At 44.2% G+C, this 13,898-nt stretch overlaps 1 protein-coding gene across 7 annotated transcripts in view; it reads left to right on the forward strand.

Annotated features, from left to right (window-relative positions):
• The window catches only part of robo3 (roundabout, axon guidance receptor, homolog 3 (Drosophila)), a 472,426-nt gene that overhangs the window by 231,116 nt on the left and 227,412 nt on the right, over positions 1-13,898 (forward strand). For all 7 annotated transcript variants that reach the window (XM_055660827.1, XM_055660830.1, XM_055660829.1 and 4 more), the window contains exon 2: positions 6,655-6,981. In XM_055660827.1, the coding sequence (XP_055516802.1) occupies positions 6,655-6,981 (327 nt within the window). The remainder of the gene's footprint in view (positions 1-6,654; positions 6,982-13,898) is intronic.

A 13,898-nucleotide genomic window follows, 5' to 3' on the forward strand; every position in this document is an offset into this window, starting at 1 on the left:
CCAAGTCGACCGATCTGAGGGACCTGGAGGTGGAGTGGTGGGTGAGAAGACTTTGAATGTAGGAGGGGGCAAGTCCATTGAGGGCTTTGTAGACATAGAGGAGGGAATACAACTAAGGAAGCAATAACATTCCTAAATTCTTGATCCATTTAAATTCAGTTGAAAGTTCTTCAAAGTTCTGGTCAAATTACAAAGTCCTTTATCCACTGCATCCAAGGAGGAACATCTATCCAAGAGTGCCAGCCTCACTCATTGAGTCTGAGAGCAACCATTATACCGACCTTTGGGATTCTGTGGGTTTTTAACGTTAGAAGCACCTGCCTCTATGTCATGGTTATCTCGATATCTCACGCAGCTCTCTATGTCATGGTTAACCAACATATTAACAGATGAAAGAAAGCACAACAAAGTTAATCACTTAAAGACACAAAGTGCTGGAGTAACTCAGCAGGTCAGGCAGCATCTATGAAGAACATGGATAGGTGATGTTTCGGGTCAGGACCCTTCTTCACACCTCTGACCAAGAGCGTCACCCATCCTTGTTCTCCCGAGATGCTGCCTGACCTGCTGAGTTACTCCAGCACTTTGTGTCTATCTTCGGTACAAACCAGCATCTGCAGTTCTTTGCTCCTACTGATTCTTAGCTGCCTTGTTTTCCTCAGAATCTTTGAGGTGGATCATAGTCCTGCTGGTGAAACAACCAGGACCCAAGGCAGGGCAATCAAGGCTGTGTGAAACAAATGTTTTTGTTTGTAACCCAGCATCTGCAGTTCCTTGTTTCTAAACTTTATCAGTTGGTAGTGTTGGAGAAGGGGATGAAATCTTGATACAGCTGCCCCAGCTCCATGTACCCGATGGAATTTGGGATACGTTCAGTTTCCTAACACGTTCTGGTCGGAGATGGACTTGATTAGCAGTGGTGTCAGGGGTTATGGGGCAAAGGCAGGAGAATGGCGAGGGAAAGATAAATCAGCCATGATTGAATGGCGGAGTAGACTTGATGGGCCGAATGACCTAATTCTGCTTCTAGAACTTATGAACTTATGGTCATTCTTGGTTGTCAGGGGTGACAGCAGCAGACTTGACCCAGTCTCTCTTCACTCAGAGGTTGTGTAGGCAACATTATCCTTGTCAAAGGTACACAAAAATGCTGGAGAAACTCAGCGGGTGCAGCAGCATCTATGGAGCGAAGGAAATAGGCGACGTTTCGTGCCGAAACCCTTCTTCAGACTGATGGGGGGTGGGGGGGGAGAGAAGGAAGGAAAAAGGAAGGAGGAGGAGCCCGAGAGCGGGGAGATGGGAGGAGACAGCTCGAGGGTTAAGGAAGGGGAGGAGACAGCAAGGGCTAGCAAAATTGGGAGAATTCAACGTTCATGCCATCCGGACGCAAGCAACCCAGGCGGAATATGAGGTTATCCTTGTCAATGCTGATTTTCTGAGGTACACAAAAATGCTGGAGAAACTCAGCATCTATGGAACGAAGGAAATAGGCAACGTTTCGGGCCGAAACCCTTCTTCAGAAAATCTACTCCACTGATTTTCTGAGGCTATGGCTGACTTTTTTCCTGCATTGGAGCTTTGACCTTCCTCTGCATCCTGGACGTTGATGAGTTCACATTTGTGAGAATTTATGTGTCATCCTCTCGTTACTCCACTTGATAAAAAATAGTGTAAAAATATTCCATTCCAAATTTTTTCTAGTATTTATAATACCAGGGAGAAATCAAAGAGTAATTGCTTGTCTTCAATAGCTCATGTAAAAGCACTGTGCCCTGACAGAACATGTCAGGAATGCGAGTCTTGTACCCTTGCCAGCTTTCTTTCCAATTAGTTTAAATGATGGGGTATCTGCAGATTACCGATCCAAAGAACCATGACCACTAAGCTGATAATGAGGGTGGGTGTGGGTGTGTAACTGAGTGGAGTCTCATTACCAATGGGGGTGGCTTGTGCAATGGGAGAGAGTGTTATAACTGGAAGTCTGCATATGAGGGTGTGGTGTGTAATTGCAAGCATGTACGAACCAAGGGTTTGATGTAGAAGGTGTCTTATAAAGCATGATTGTTAGCAGAGAGCACAGCCCACAACATAATACCATGTGCAGAATCCTTTGGACTACTGAATGCTGAATACATGCCCGTTGATTCAACGGGCATGTATTCAGCATTCAGAAGTCCAAAGGATTCTGCACATGGTATTATGTTGTGGTCTGTGGTGGCTATTGTGCAGACAGGCCATTGCGTGGACAGTCACTCAATGGCTGTGGTCTAGACTGGCACTCAGCGACTGTAGTCTAGACAGATACTCAGCAACAATTGAGTAGGGAGGCACTCAGTGGCCATTGTGTACAGTCATTCAGTGGTTGTTGTGGCAACAGACGTGCTGGTACAATCTGTGGTGTGCCTACACTATTAGGTAATATGTCTGTCTGCTAGACCAGTTGGGTAATATGTCTGTCTGCTCGTCTGATCCACAGTTGAGTTAAATATCACACCTGGTTAATTTGCACTGTCCCAATTGAACGAGTAACTTCACCAATGTCTAGGAATATCATATGTCTTGGAAGGAACTACAGATGCTGGTTTAAACTGAAGATAGACACAAAATGCTGGAGTAACTCAGTGGGACAGGCAGCATCTCTGGAGAGAGGGAATGGGTGACGTTTCGGGTCGAGACCCTTCTTCAGACTGAACGTCATGGGAAAGATAAACGAGACCATGATGCAGTGAGATATAGAACAATGAATGTAAGATTGAGAAAAACATCTTTTAGGACCGAGATGAGGAAAACATTTTTCACACGGAGAGTGGTGAATCTGTGGAATAATTCTCTGCCACAGAACGTAGTTAGGCCAGTTCATTGGCTATATTTAAGAGGGAGTTAGATGTGGCCCTTGTGGCTAAAGGGATCAGGGGGTATGGAGAGAAGGCAGGTACAGGATACTGAGTTGGATGATCAGCCATGATCATATTGAATGCGGTGCGGTCTCAAAGGGCCGAATGGCCTACTCCTCCACCTATTTTCTAATTTCTAAGTTTCTATGTGCTAAAAAGTGCCAATGATAAACGAAACAGGCCATTGTTAGCTGTTTGTTGGGTGTGAACGAGAAGCTGATGTGTGGGGGAGGGATGGAAAGAGAGGGAATGTAGGGATTACTTGAAATTGGAGAAATCAACATTCATACTATTGGGCTGTAAGCTGCCCAAGCAAAATATGAGATGCTGTTCCTCCAATTAGTGTTTAGCCTCACTCTGACAATGGAGGAGGCCTAGGACAGAAAGGTCAGTGGGGGAATGGGAAGGAAAGTGTTTAGCAACCAAGAGATCAGGTAGGTCCAGGCGTACTGGGCGAAGGTGATCAGCAAAATGATCGCCCAGTCTACATTTGGTCTTGTTGAGGTATAAGAGTCCACATCTTGAACAACAGATACAGCAGATGAGGTCGGAGGAGGTGCAAGTGAACCCCTGCCTAATCTGAAAGGATCGTTGTGGTCCCTGGACAGAGTCGAGGGAGGAGGTATAGGGACAGGTGTTGCATCTCCTGCGGTTGCAGGGGAAGGCACCTGGGGAGGGAGTGGTTTGGGTAGGAAAGGTACTGCGTTACAGTATGTCTGTCTGCTAGTCTAATCCAGTTGAGTTCATCATCACACTTACCTTGGCCAAATAACAATCCTGGTTTATTTGCACTGATTGAAAACTCACGAGGTCACAGGGAGAACGGGCAAACTCCACACAGTCAGCGGTCGAGGTCAGGATCAAACCAGTTGCACCACTGTGATTCCCTAACCCAGCGTTAGTCCTAATGCGCTGACCCAGTCTGGTGATAAAAATGCTACTTTTGGTTTTAGATTATGCCTAACAGACCGAGGCAGTCTGCGGCTGCCAAATATGGCAGGACGTATTTCTGGTGGTTTAATCGTAGAACGATCCTCTACCTCCACAAACACCCCTCCACATTAGTTGCCTCCATGTCCCAAGCAGAGACTGAATCCTCAACAACAGATTTGTAATTGCCAAATTAGATGTGACGTTTGACTGTCCATCAAATAGCCTTTCATCCCTTCACCAGTATTTCTGTACGTAGAAGAAAAGAGCATCACTCTGTTTTTGCTCCTCAAATTGCTTGTCATAGCATCCTTGAAGTTAGTCTTTTATTCCTGGAGGTTGCGGAGGGTAGATAGCAAACCAATGGGCTTCAAAAACTGCCCACGTTACAGCGAAGGCCAAATTATAATAAGGGGGCGACGAGCTGTCAGGATCTTCCCTCTTGCAGTAATTGACTTTTTGCGTGTCTTGAAAAGGCCACATTATGGGCGAATATGCTGTGTTACGAAGTAATTAAATTGGCGATATTAGCATAAAAATGTATTTAAGTGCAAGTACCACGCTCCGAGAGATAAGGGGACAGAATCTCTTAAGTCCCACTGATGAACCTGTACAATCCTCCAGTGCTGGAAGTGGTAAGTGCAGCTGATTGTGAGGTGATTAATCTCTTTGTCGTGGAAGTGGGATTTGTATTAGATTGAATACACATTGAAACTGTTAGCTGGACACGAAAGAAATTGAGATAAACATATGGTAGCCAGTCCCAGTAAGAGCACTGGAAATATAGTGGTAAATGGAGCTTGGGCTAAGATGGTGATGTGGCATAATTAAAGTTCTTGAGTCGAGATGCTTGGTAAACCTATGTCGGGGGGGTGGGGGGGGGAGTGGAAAGTCTGATTCCATTGCAAATCAATGGGGCCTACCTTTCTCCCCAAAGTTTTAACATGTACTTTCTGCAACAATTATTTCTCTGGAAAATGTTAATAGAGTTGCAGTAATGGTTAAAAATGTACATTTTTTTAGCTCTCCTGTTGTCTTATGTTCGAGCTACCCAAATGGTGTAGATTTTAAGGTTGGAGACCACCACAGTTCGCTGTCCTTTTGGGAAAATGTTAAAATCGAAGCTGTTCACAAAACTGTAAAAATGTCAAGTTTTTTGTACAATTGCTTCCACTAGAATAATTTTTTTTTAAATTTAAAAAAACAGCTGTGGTTGGAGATGTGGCATAAATTCTGGCTGATCTTCTGTCTTCCATCTTAAAACGTGTCCAGATTTGGCACTCTGCTTCCTGCAACATGATATTCTGCGCTGTTTCCTGAACGTGCACCCCAAACCCTACCTCTCTGGCAATGTGTAGAAACAAAGAACTGCAGATGCTAGTTTCTATCAAGGATGGACACAACGTGCTGGAGAAACTCAGCGGGTCAGGCAGCATCTTTGGAGAAAAAGGATGAGTGACGTTTCGGACGGGACCCATCTTCAGACTGAAAAGGAACTTTAGTCTGAAGAAGGGTCCTGACCTGAAATGTCACCCATCCCTTTTCTCCAGACATGCTGCCTGACCCACTAAGTTACTCCAGCACTTTTTCACTCTCTCTGACAATGTGTCTGGCATCTCTGATAATATCCCCTTATGCTGTTCTTAAAGATAGGCTTTGCTGGATAATATCCACCTTAGCCATAGTGGACAATTTGATCCAATTGCAGTGTCTTCATTGAAGGGTAATGCCCTTTCACAGTGATTTCACCAGCCCCTGGACAAGAGCTAGATCCAACCATACTTCTTATTGCCAAGAGTAGGTTTTGATGTGAAGCAGCTTGTAGTTGTAAGAAGTCTCCCAGATAATAATTTTAGCAGTGTTTGTAGTTGGGGTGTGAATAATGGCTTGAAAGTTATATTAGTTTAGTTTTAGTTTAGTTTAAATTAGTTATGAGATACAGCGTAAAAAAAACGCCCACTCGACCCACCGAGTCCGCACTGACCAGTGACCCCCGTACACTAGCACTATCCTACACGCTAGGGACAATTTACAATCTTTACCAAAGCCAATTAACCCACGAGCCGAACATCTTTGGATTGTGGGAGGAAATGGGAGAAACATATACAAACTCCGTACAGAGAGCACCCATGGTTAAGATCGAACAAGGGTCTCTGGCGCTGTAAGGCAGCAACACTACTGATGCACCACCGTGCCGCCCCACAAATCGCCAACCTATCCTATGCTGGGCTAGGCGATGACATTGGGCCGACACCTTGAACTACTGCAATTCACGAGGAGCTGAATCTCTCGCCCCAGTGTTGGCGGGACAAAGCCATCACCATTGTACACTGCCAATTGTGTTTAAGGGCAGCTTACTATATTATAGCAACTAGCAACAGAATTCTAATGTCAGCATCAACGGAGCTCATTGCAATAGCTAACCTCAATAACAATACGGGTGTCAGGGGTTATGGAGAGAAGGCAGGAGAATGGGGTTAGGAGGGAGAGATAGATCAGCCATGATTTTTAAGTTTTTAATGTTTAAGAAGGAACTGTAGATATTGGAAAATCGATGGTTGACAAAAATGCAGGAGAAATTCAGCGGGTGAGGCAGCATCTAGGGAGCAAAGGAAATAGGCAACGAGACGAAGAAGGGTCTCGACCCGAAACGTTGCCTATTTCCTTCACTCCATAGATGCTGCCTCACCCGCTGAGTTTGATCAGCCATGATTGAATGGCGGAGTAGACTTGGTGTGCCAAATGGTCTAGTACTGCTCCTATCACTGATGATCATGTGAGCTATATTTGGTATATGAATATAATATTTTTACATGCTGTGTTTTTCCAGGTTCTAGACTACGTCTGGAAGATGCGGCACCCCGGGTCATCGAACATCCCTCAGACCTGATTGTATCTAAAGGGGAGCCGGCCACGTTGAACTGTAAAGCAGAAGGTCGCCCCACGCCCATCATTGAGTGGTACAAGGACGGGGAGCGGGTGGAGACCGACAAGGATGACCCGCGCTCCCACCGCATGCTGCTCCCCAGCGGATCGCTCTTCTTCCTGCGGATCGTGCACGGCCGGAGGAGCAAGCCGGATGAGGGCGTCTACGTGTGTCTGGCCAGGAACTACCTCGGAGAGGCGGTCAGCAGGAACGCATCCCTTGAAGTAGCCAGTAAGTGACTGGATCAGATGCATCCTCTCTGTCCAACACACTACTCCCATCCCTACCTCACATGTCATAAGGTCAAAAGGTCAAAAGTGATAGGAGTAGGATTAGGCCTCTAATTCAACTCCTATCCAATGTCCTCTCCTGCTGATTGGAACGGCAGGGTGCTCTGGCCAATAGGTTATCAGTAAGTTATTGAAGCAGAATTCGGCCATTCGGCCCTTCAAGCCTTCTCCGCCATTTAAACATGGTTGATCTATCTCTCCCTCCTAACCCCATTCTCCTGCCTTCCCCCCATAACCTCTGACTCCCGTATTAATCAAGAATCTATCACTCTGCTTTGAAAAATATCTACTGACTTGGCATCCACAGCCTTCAGTGGCAAAGAATTCCACAGATTCACCACCCTTTGACTAAAGACATTTCTCCTCGTCTCCTTCTTAAAAGAATGTGCGGGAATGAGCTGAATTTGAGCTGCACCGTTTTTCATTGTGAGGTGAGAGAAGCGGGAATTTGTCAGTGAAGGGTGATTAAAAAGTGTTCAAAAGCATGAAAAAAAACCCTGTTCTCACAGGAGTAACGAGAGGCCATAAGGTTGACCAATTCTTGATTAGTACGGGTGTCGAAAGGTTACACGGAGAAGGCAGGAGAATGGAGTTGAGAGGGAGAGATAGATCAGCCATGATTGAATGGCAGAGTAGACTCAATGGGCTGAAGGGCCTAATTCTGCTCATCTGACTTATGCACATGAATAAATGAGAATTATCCAGTGTTAATCTGATGGGACATGAGGAGAATTGTTCCCACTATACTCTGGTTTGTTCTGATTTTGAATTCACTTTCTTAAAGTGGCTCAGATTAGGAAGGAATTAGGAAGTAGAGCAGCACAGAGATTTGTGGTGCAATGAGGATGAACTGGGCTGTTCTACATAGAGCTAGCAAAGATTCAATGGCATGAATGATGTTTTATTACAGTGAAAGATACTGCAGTTCAACGAGTTGAATGATTTTGTTAACGTCTCAGAGACTGTGTGGGATGCGCACTTCACAATCTCTCCATTTACAAGAGAAATGCCCCCCTTGGAAGAAGTGTCGTTCAATTTCCAATCCATTACAGCCGGCAGCTGAGAGGTAGTGCGGTTGGAGCTGTCCTCTTGTCCTGAGCACCCTCAAAACCCTCTTCACAGCCAGTGTTTATCAGATGTCATCCGGCTGAGTTAAGCCATTGACTGGCCGATCAATACAGAGCGGCTGAGCATTGCTGCTTGCAGCCAGCAAAGCCAAAGGTCACTGCTCACAGGCGTTAACACCCAAGCTGCAGTGTCAGCGTTTGCAAGGAGTTTCAGACATGCAACTTGCAATTGACAGGCCTGATACCATGAGGACTACCTCAAGCTGCAATTTCCCATTGTACTGACATCTCATGGCAAAATATTAACCCCTTGAGGCCTGCCATTGTTTCCCCTCACATTGACAAGGCTTTATCACGTTTATATTTGCCTCTAAGCTGGCTGCAGCTGAATTCTCCTTGCTTTCACAGTCAATGGTCGAGGCCTGGAAAGCATTGCAGAACAGGGAGATCTGAGAATAAAGGTGCATGGCTCTCTGCACACGGCTCAGGCGGACAGGGTGGTGACGAATGTGTGGCGAGGAACTGCAGATGCTGGTTTAAACCGATGACAGGCACAGAAAACCAGAGTAACTCAGCGGGTCAGGCAGCATCTCTGGAGAAAAAGGAATAGGTAACGTTTTGGGTGGAGACCTTTCTTCAGACCGACCCAAAACGTCACTTACTCCTTTTCTCCAGGGTGGTGAAGAAGGCGTTTGGCATGCTTGGCTTGCCTTCATTCACAAGTTGTATTGAGAACAAAAGTTGGGACACGTGTAGTCCACCTGCGTGCATTTGGTCCATATCCCTCCAAACCTGTTCTATCCATGTTCTATGAAACGATTTGAGTAAAGGAATAAAATGATTCTATTACATTATATAGGGCCTTGGTGAGACCACCTCAGGAACATTGCACACAAGAGTAAAATTTCCTTATGATACCAGAATATATTTGGGTTGGAGAGAGTGCAGCAAAGTTTTTCCATAATGGCACCTGGGCTGTTAGATTTGGTGAAGAGAGATTTGAGTAAACGCAATCTATATGCTTCATAGTTTAGATGATTGAGAGGGGATCTCATTGACACCTGCTTAATTCTTACATCGAATTGACAGGCTGGAAGTGGGGAGGGCAGTTCAACTTGTTGATGAGAGTAGAATTAGAGCCACAATCTCAGAGTTACGTTTAAAATAATGAGAAATCGTTTCCTTCAATTGTGATTTAAAAAAAAAAATCTCTTCCCCGTAGAGCTGTGGATTCTCAGTTGTATAGTTCACTCAAAACAGAGAATGATAGATTTCTGGAAATTAAAGGGATAGGGACAGTGCAGGCAGATGGAACTGATATGAAAGATCAACTGTAATATTGAATGTTGCAGAATCAAAAGGGAAAATAGCTTATTCTGGTGTCCTTACTGTAGAAAGTAAAATATTTCAACGTTGATATTTTTTACATTTCAGATGCAATGTAAGACAAGTGCTAGCATAATATCATCTGCCATCTATGCACGCAGCTAATCATATTACAGTCAACCCCTACATTATGGAAGGGGTGTATTCCTAGAAATTTGATCGTATCACAAGTATTTGTGAGGCAAAACCCAATTTCTTATTGAATCCCATGTGATAAGTGGAGATGCTCTCCGATGAGATGTGTTTTTTCTTTCAACAGTAATGGTAGAACCACATCTGTTGGTTCAGGGCGGAGGGCTGCTCAAGAGATTGTCTTGTCAGTTTCCAACACAAATCTTTTAAGTGGCCAGCAGCTGCATTTGAGGACCTATGTGGATGCATATGCAATAATCAGAAGCAAAAACAAACCGAAGATTGGAAGGTGATGGTGAGACAGATGAGAGCAGTTAAAAGGGAAAATGACCTAGATGGTAGGGAGGGTAAAAGTAGGTGGCTGCCTCTTGTGTGAATGGGGGTTACCATCTTCCAGCTTTCAGTTTGAATGGAGATTTTGCCATTTAAATGTCTATCAAATATAGTTTAATGATATAACTCAAATCTAATTGACAGTAAATAATACAAAAATCTCGTTAAAAAATTGCCAGGCAGCAAAATGTACTTACCATGCAAAAACAATACGCACCATGTAATCTCACGCACATCAAGAAATGGGTGCTGAAAACAAAACAGGCAAAATTTGTTTTGGCTGAAAATGAAACATAGACTGGGCGATCGTTTTGCTGAACACCTTTGATCCTCTAACATTTTGTGTTCATTTATTTAAGTTTTTCCCCCACATAAGTTTTGTAAGGATATATTTTGTTCCATATCTTGAATTTTTGGGTAGTGCTTTGTAAATAACCCAGACAGCTGTAATGGAGGTTTCAAGCTGGGTATAGTAGGATTGGAGAAATATTTTTTTTAATCCATTGGGGAGAGGAGGTCGGAGACAGAAATGAAGATATCAGTCGGTCTGAAGAAGGATCTCGCCCCGAAACATCACCCATTCCTTCTCTTCAGAGATGCTGCCTGTCCCGCTGAGTTATTCCAGCATTCCGTCTGTCCTCGAAGTGAAGATATATCTGTGGGAATGGCTGGGTTTACTTTTTCCACAAGGATCAGGTTGAGGGCTGACCTTGAAAGCAGTCTTTACAATTACGATGGACTTGATAAGAGAAAATATTTCCCTATGTGGGATGGGGTGGAGACTTAAACTAGCTGATGTACATATAAAGAAAGTAGAATCGCAGAATGCCAGATGCTGGTTTATACCAAAGATAGACATAAAGTGCTGGAGTAACTCAGAGGGTCAGGCAGCATCTCTGGAGAGAAAGGATGGGTGACGTTTCGGGTCACGACCCTTCCCCTAGATATAAATATATAGTAGTCACTAATAAATCCAGTTGGGATTTCAGAGAAATTTCCTTACCCATTGGGAGTTTAGAATATGGTACATTACCCCAAGGAGTAGTTAGTAGAATGAATCAATTCAAAGGGAAGCTGGATAAACATACAAAAGAAAAAAAAATAGAAGGCTAAAACATTAGGGCATGGGATGAGGCTGGTGGGGAGCATATAGACCATTGTATTATATTATACTATTATAGACCAGTTGGGCTAAATTACCTGCTTCTGTATTGTATAATTCCAGTACAGAGAACAATGGGAATGTAGGGGTGATTTTTATTCTGCCAAGTTTATTGCAGCAGCAACTCGACTGGCTGCAGGGTGTAGTTTGAAGCTGCTGATTGTACATATTTAAACCAAGCTGCAGATGTAGAACTCTCTCATGAGTCTGTACCTAGTTATTCACAATGTTCTGTGGAGTCAGCATTTGCCTTTATTTTTTTCCACTGATAAGATTATTTTCTTAATTTGCTTTAGGAAGAGTTTTTTTTTACCCGACTATGTGGCTGTGTGATGTTAATGAAAATCTTGTTTGTCCCTTAGCGTTAAATTCACTTATTCTCTTGTGTAATGCGTTGACATCTGTTATCTTAACTGAACCAAAAAGGTATTGCCCTTTAGAACAGAAAATAAAACCTGCAGCAAGATACAGCGTTGTGCAATTTCAGCATATTACATGAAGCTCTAGTTTTAAGGCGTTTTTTGATGTGCACTCATTATTTGTAGCATAGGAGGCGTTGCATCTGATTCACACACAGCAAGATTCCACAAGCAGCAGTGAGCGTTTATGAGACTCGCGCATCAAGAGTCAAGGGAAAGGGAAACGAGAGATATACTGTAGAAGATACATCGGGCAAATGAATGGCAGATATGAAAACGGCAACGGCGATCAAGGAAAGATCGAGCCCACAATGGACTCTAGATATCTGGAAATATGGGATCGAAAGTTCCCATGATCAGAGTAATACATAGAAGCATGAAAAATAGGTGCAGGAGTAGGCCATTCAATATGATCGTGGCTGTTAATCCAAAATCACTATCCCCTTCCCTGCTTTTTCTCCATATCCCTCGATTCCATTAGCCCTAAAAACTAAAACTAACTCTCTTGAAAACATCCAGTGAATTGGCCACCACTGCCTTCTGTGGCAGAGAATTCCACAGATTCACAACTCTCTGGGTGAAAAAGGTTTTTCCTCATTTCAATCCTAAATGGCCTACCCCTTATTCTTAAACAGCGACCCCTGGTACTGGACTCCCTCAACATGGGGAACATTTTTCCTGCATCTATCCTGTCCAATCCCCTAAGAATTTTATATTTTAATAATTTTATATTTTAATAATGCCAGACGCACGTTCCTGCATCTGGCATGTGGGCCAGACGCAGGAACGTGGGACTAGTGTGGATGGGACATATTGATCGATATGGACAAGTTGGGCCTAAGGGCCCGTTTCCACACTGTATGATTGACTCCATAACTCTCTGTAAACTGGATTTTCTATAAGTTGGAAACAAACAATTTCCCTTCAAAAACCGCAATGTGAAATCTTCAGACCTGGACAGCGCTCGGGGAATGATTTGCGAAAAGTTGACTGGGGATGTGAGCGTAGGTTTGAGGAATGGTTGCCAGCAAGTGAGCTGTGAGAAGTGTTTGCCTGAATGCTGCCCAGTTAGAGTTATGAGGAGATCTGATCTGCTAACCAGCGGGAAAATAATCAGTAGTTTAATTAAAGAAACCAAGTGCTAACGAGAGGTGGCTCGGGATTGGTATCGGATGAAGGAGAGTTTGGAGAAGGAATTGTTTTTTCCTGCGGTTGGTCTCTGCACTGTTGCCTGGTTGAAGGGAGTTGAGTGCATACATCTGAAATCAGAGGCATTTCCGTCTAAAGCAGGGACTTGACCCAAAACATCACCCATTCCTGCTCTCCAGAGATGCTGCCTGTCCCACTGAGTTACTCCAGCATTTTGTGTCTATCTTCAGTATAAATCAGCATCTGCAGCTCCTTCCCAAACATTTGTGCAAAATCAGATTTTCGTAAGTTGCAGTGTCCATAACTAGGGGACCCTCTGTATTATGTGTGTAAATGCTGCTCTCCAGAGCTGATTAATAGAAGTGTGGGGGGTGGGGGGGGGGGTGGCTGGACACTCTGGCATTTCACTTGATTGCTTTTGGGGATCAGGAAGCATTTATATAGAATGGTCTCTTGGGGGATTAAATGGCTAAAGTGCATGAAAGAACTGCTCTCAGGCAGCCTGTGAAATGTGCAGTATTGACAGCGCCCTTGCAATCATCCCTACTTTGAAAACTCTCTGTACTTAGATAGCACAATCCCGTTATTCCTTTTACCTAGATAGTCCTATGATTGTTTACTTTGGCAGTACAGTTCCTTGATTTGATTTCCTCAGAAAGTGGTGTCCATGTGTTTAGTTTGGTTTAGAGATACAGCGCAGAAACAGGCCCTTCGGCCCACTGAGTCCGTGCCGACCAGCGATCACCTCTGTACATTAGTTCTATCCCACACAATTTACCAAAGCCAATTAACCTATAAATCCTGTATGTCTTTGGAATGTGGGAGGAAACCAAAGCACCCGGAGAAAACCCACGTGGTCACAGGGAGAATGTACAAACTGCATATAGACAGCACCTGTGGTCAGGATCGAACCCGGGTCTCTGGCGCTGTAGTGTTAACCTGGATAGACTGTCCTATGAGACACTTCACTGGGAGTCAAAATCCTGTGATTTCTTTTATCTGGATAGTATTTTCCCATGGCCCGTTTAGCTGGAATAGTACGGTCTCATAGAATTTCCATTATTTATGATGACAGAATATCATGGCCCAGAGACTTGCGCATTGTGGTACTGACATCACCAGCCAGAATGTCGCATGGTAGGCAGGAAACAGCCAGCTAGTACTAGGCGGTGGGTACACCTTCATCTGAAGGTAAAATCTGGAGGGGGAA

The sequence above is a fragment of the Leucoraja erinacea genome, chromosome 32 (genome assembly GCF_028641065.1).
Source record: "Leucoraja erinacea ecotype New England chromosome 32, Leri_hhj_1, whole genome shotgun sequence".
NCBI lineage: Eukaryota > Metazoa > Chordata > Chondrichthyes > Rajiformes > Rajidae > Leucoraja > Leucoraja erinaceus.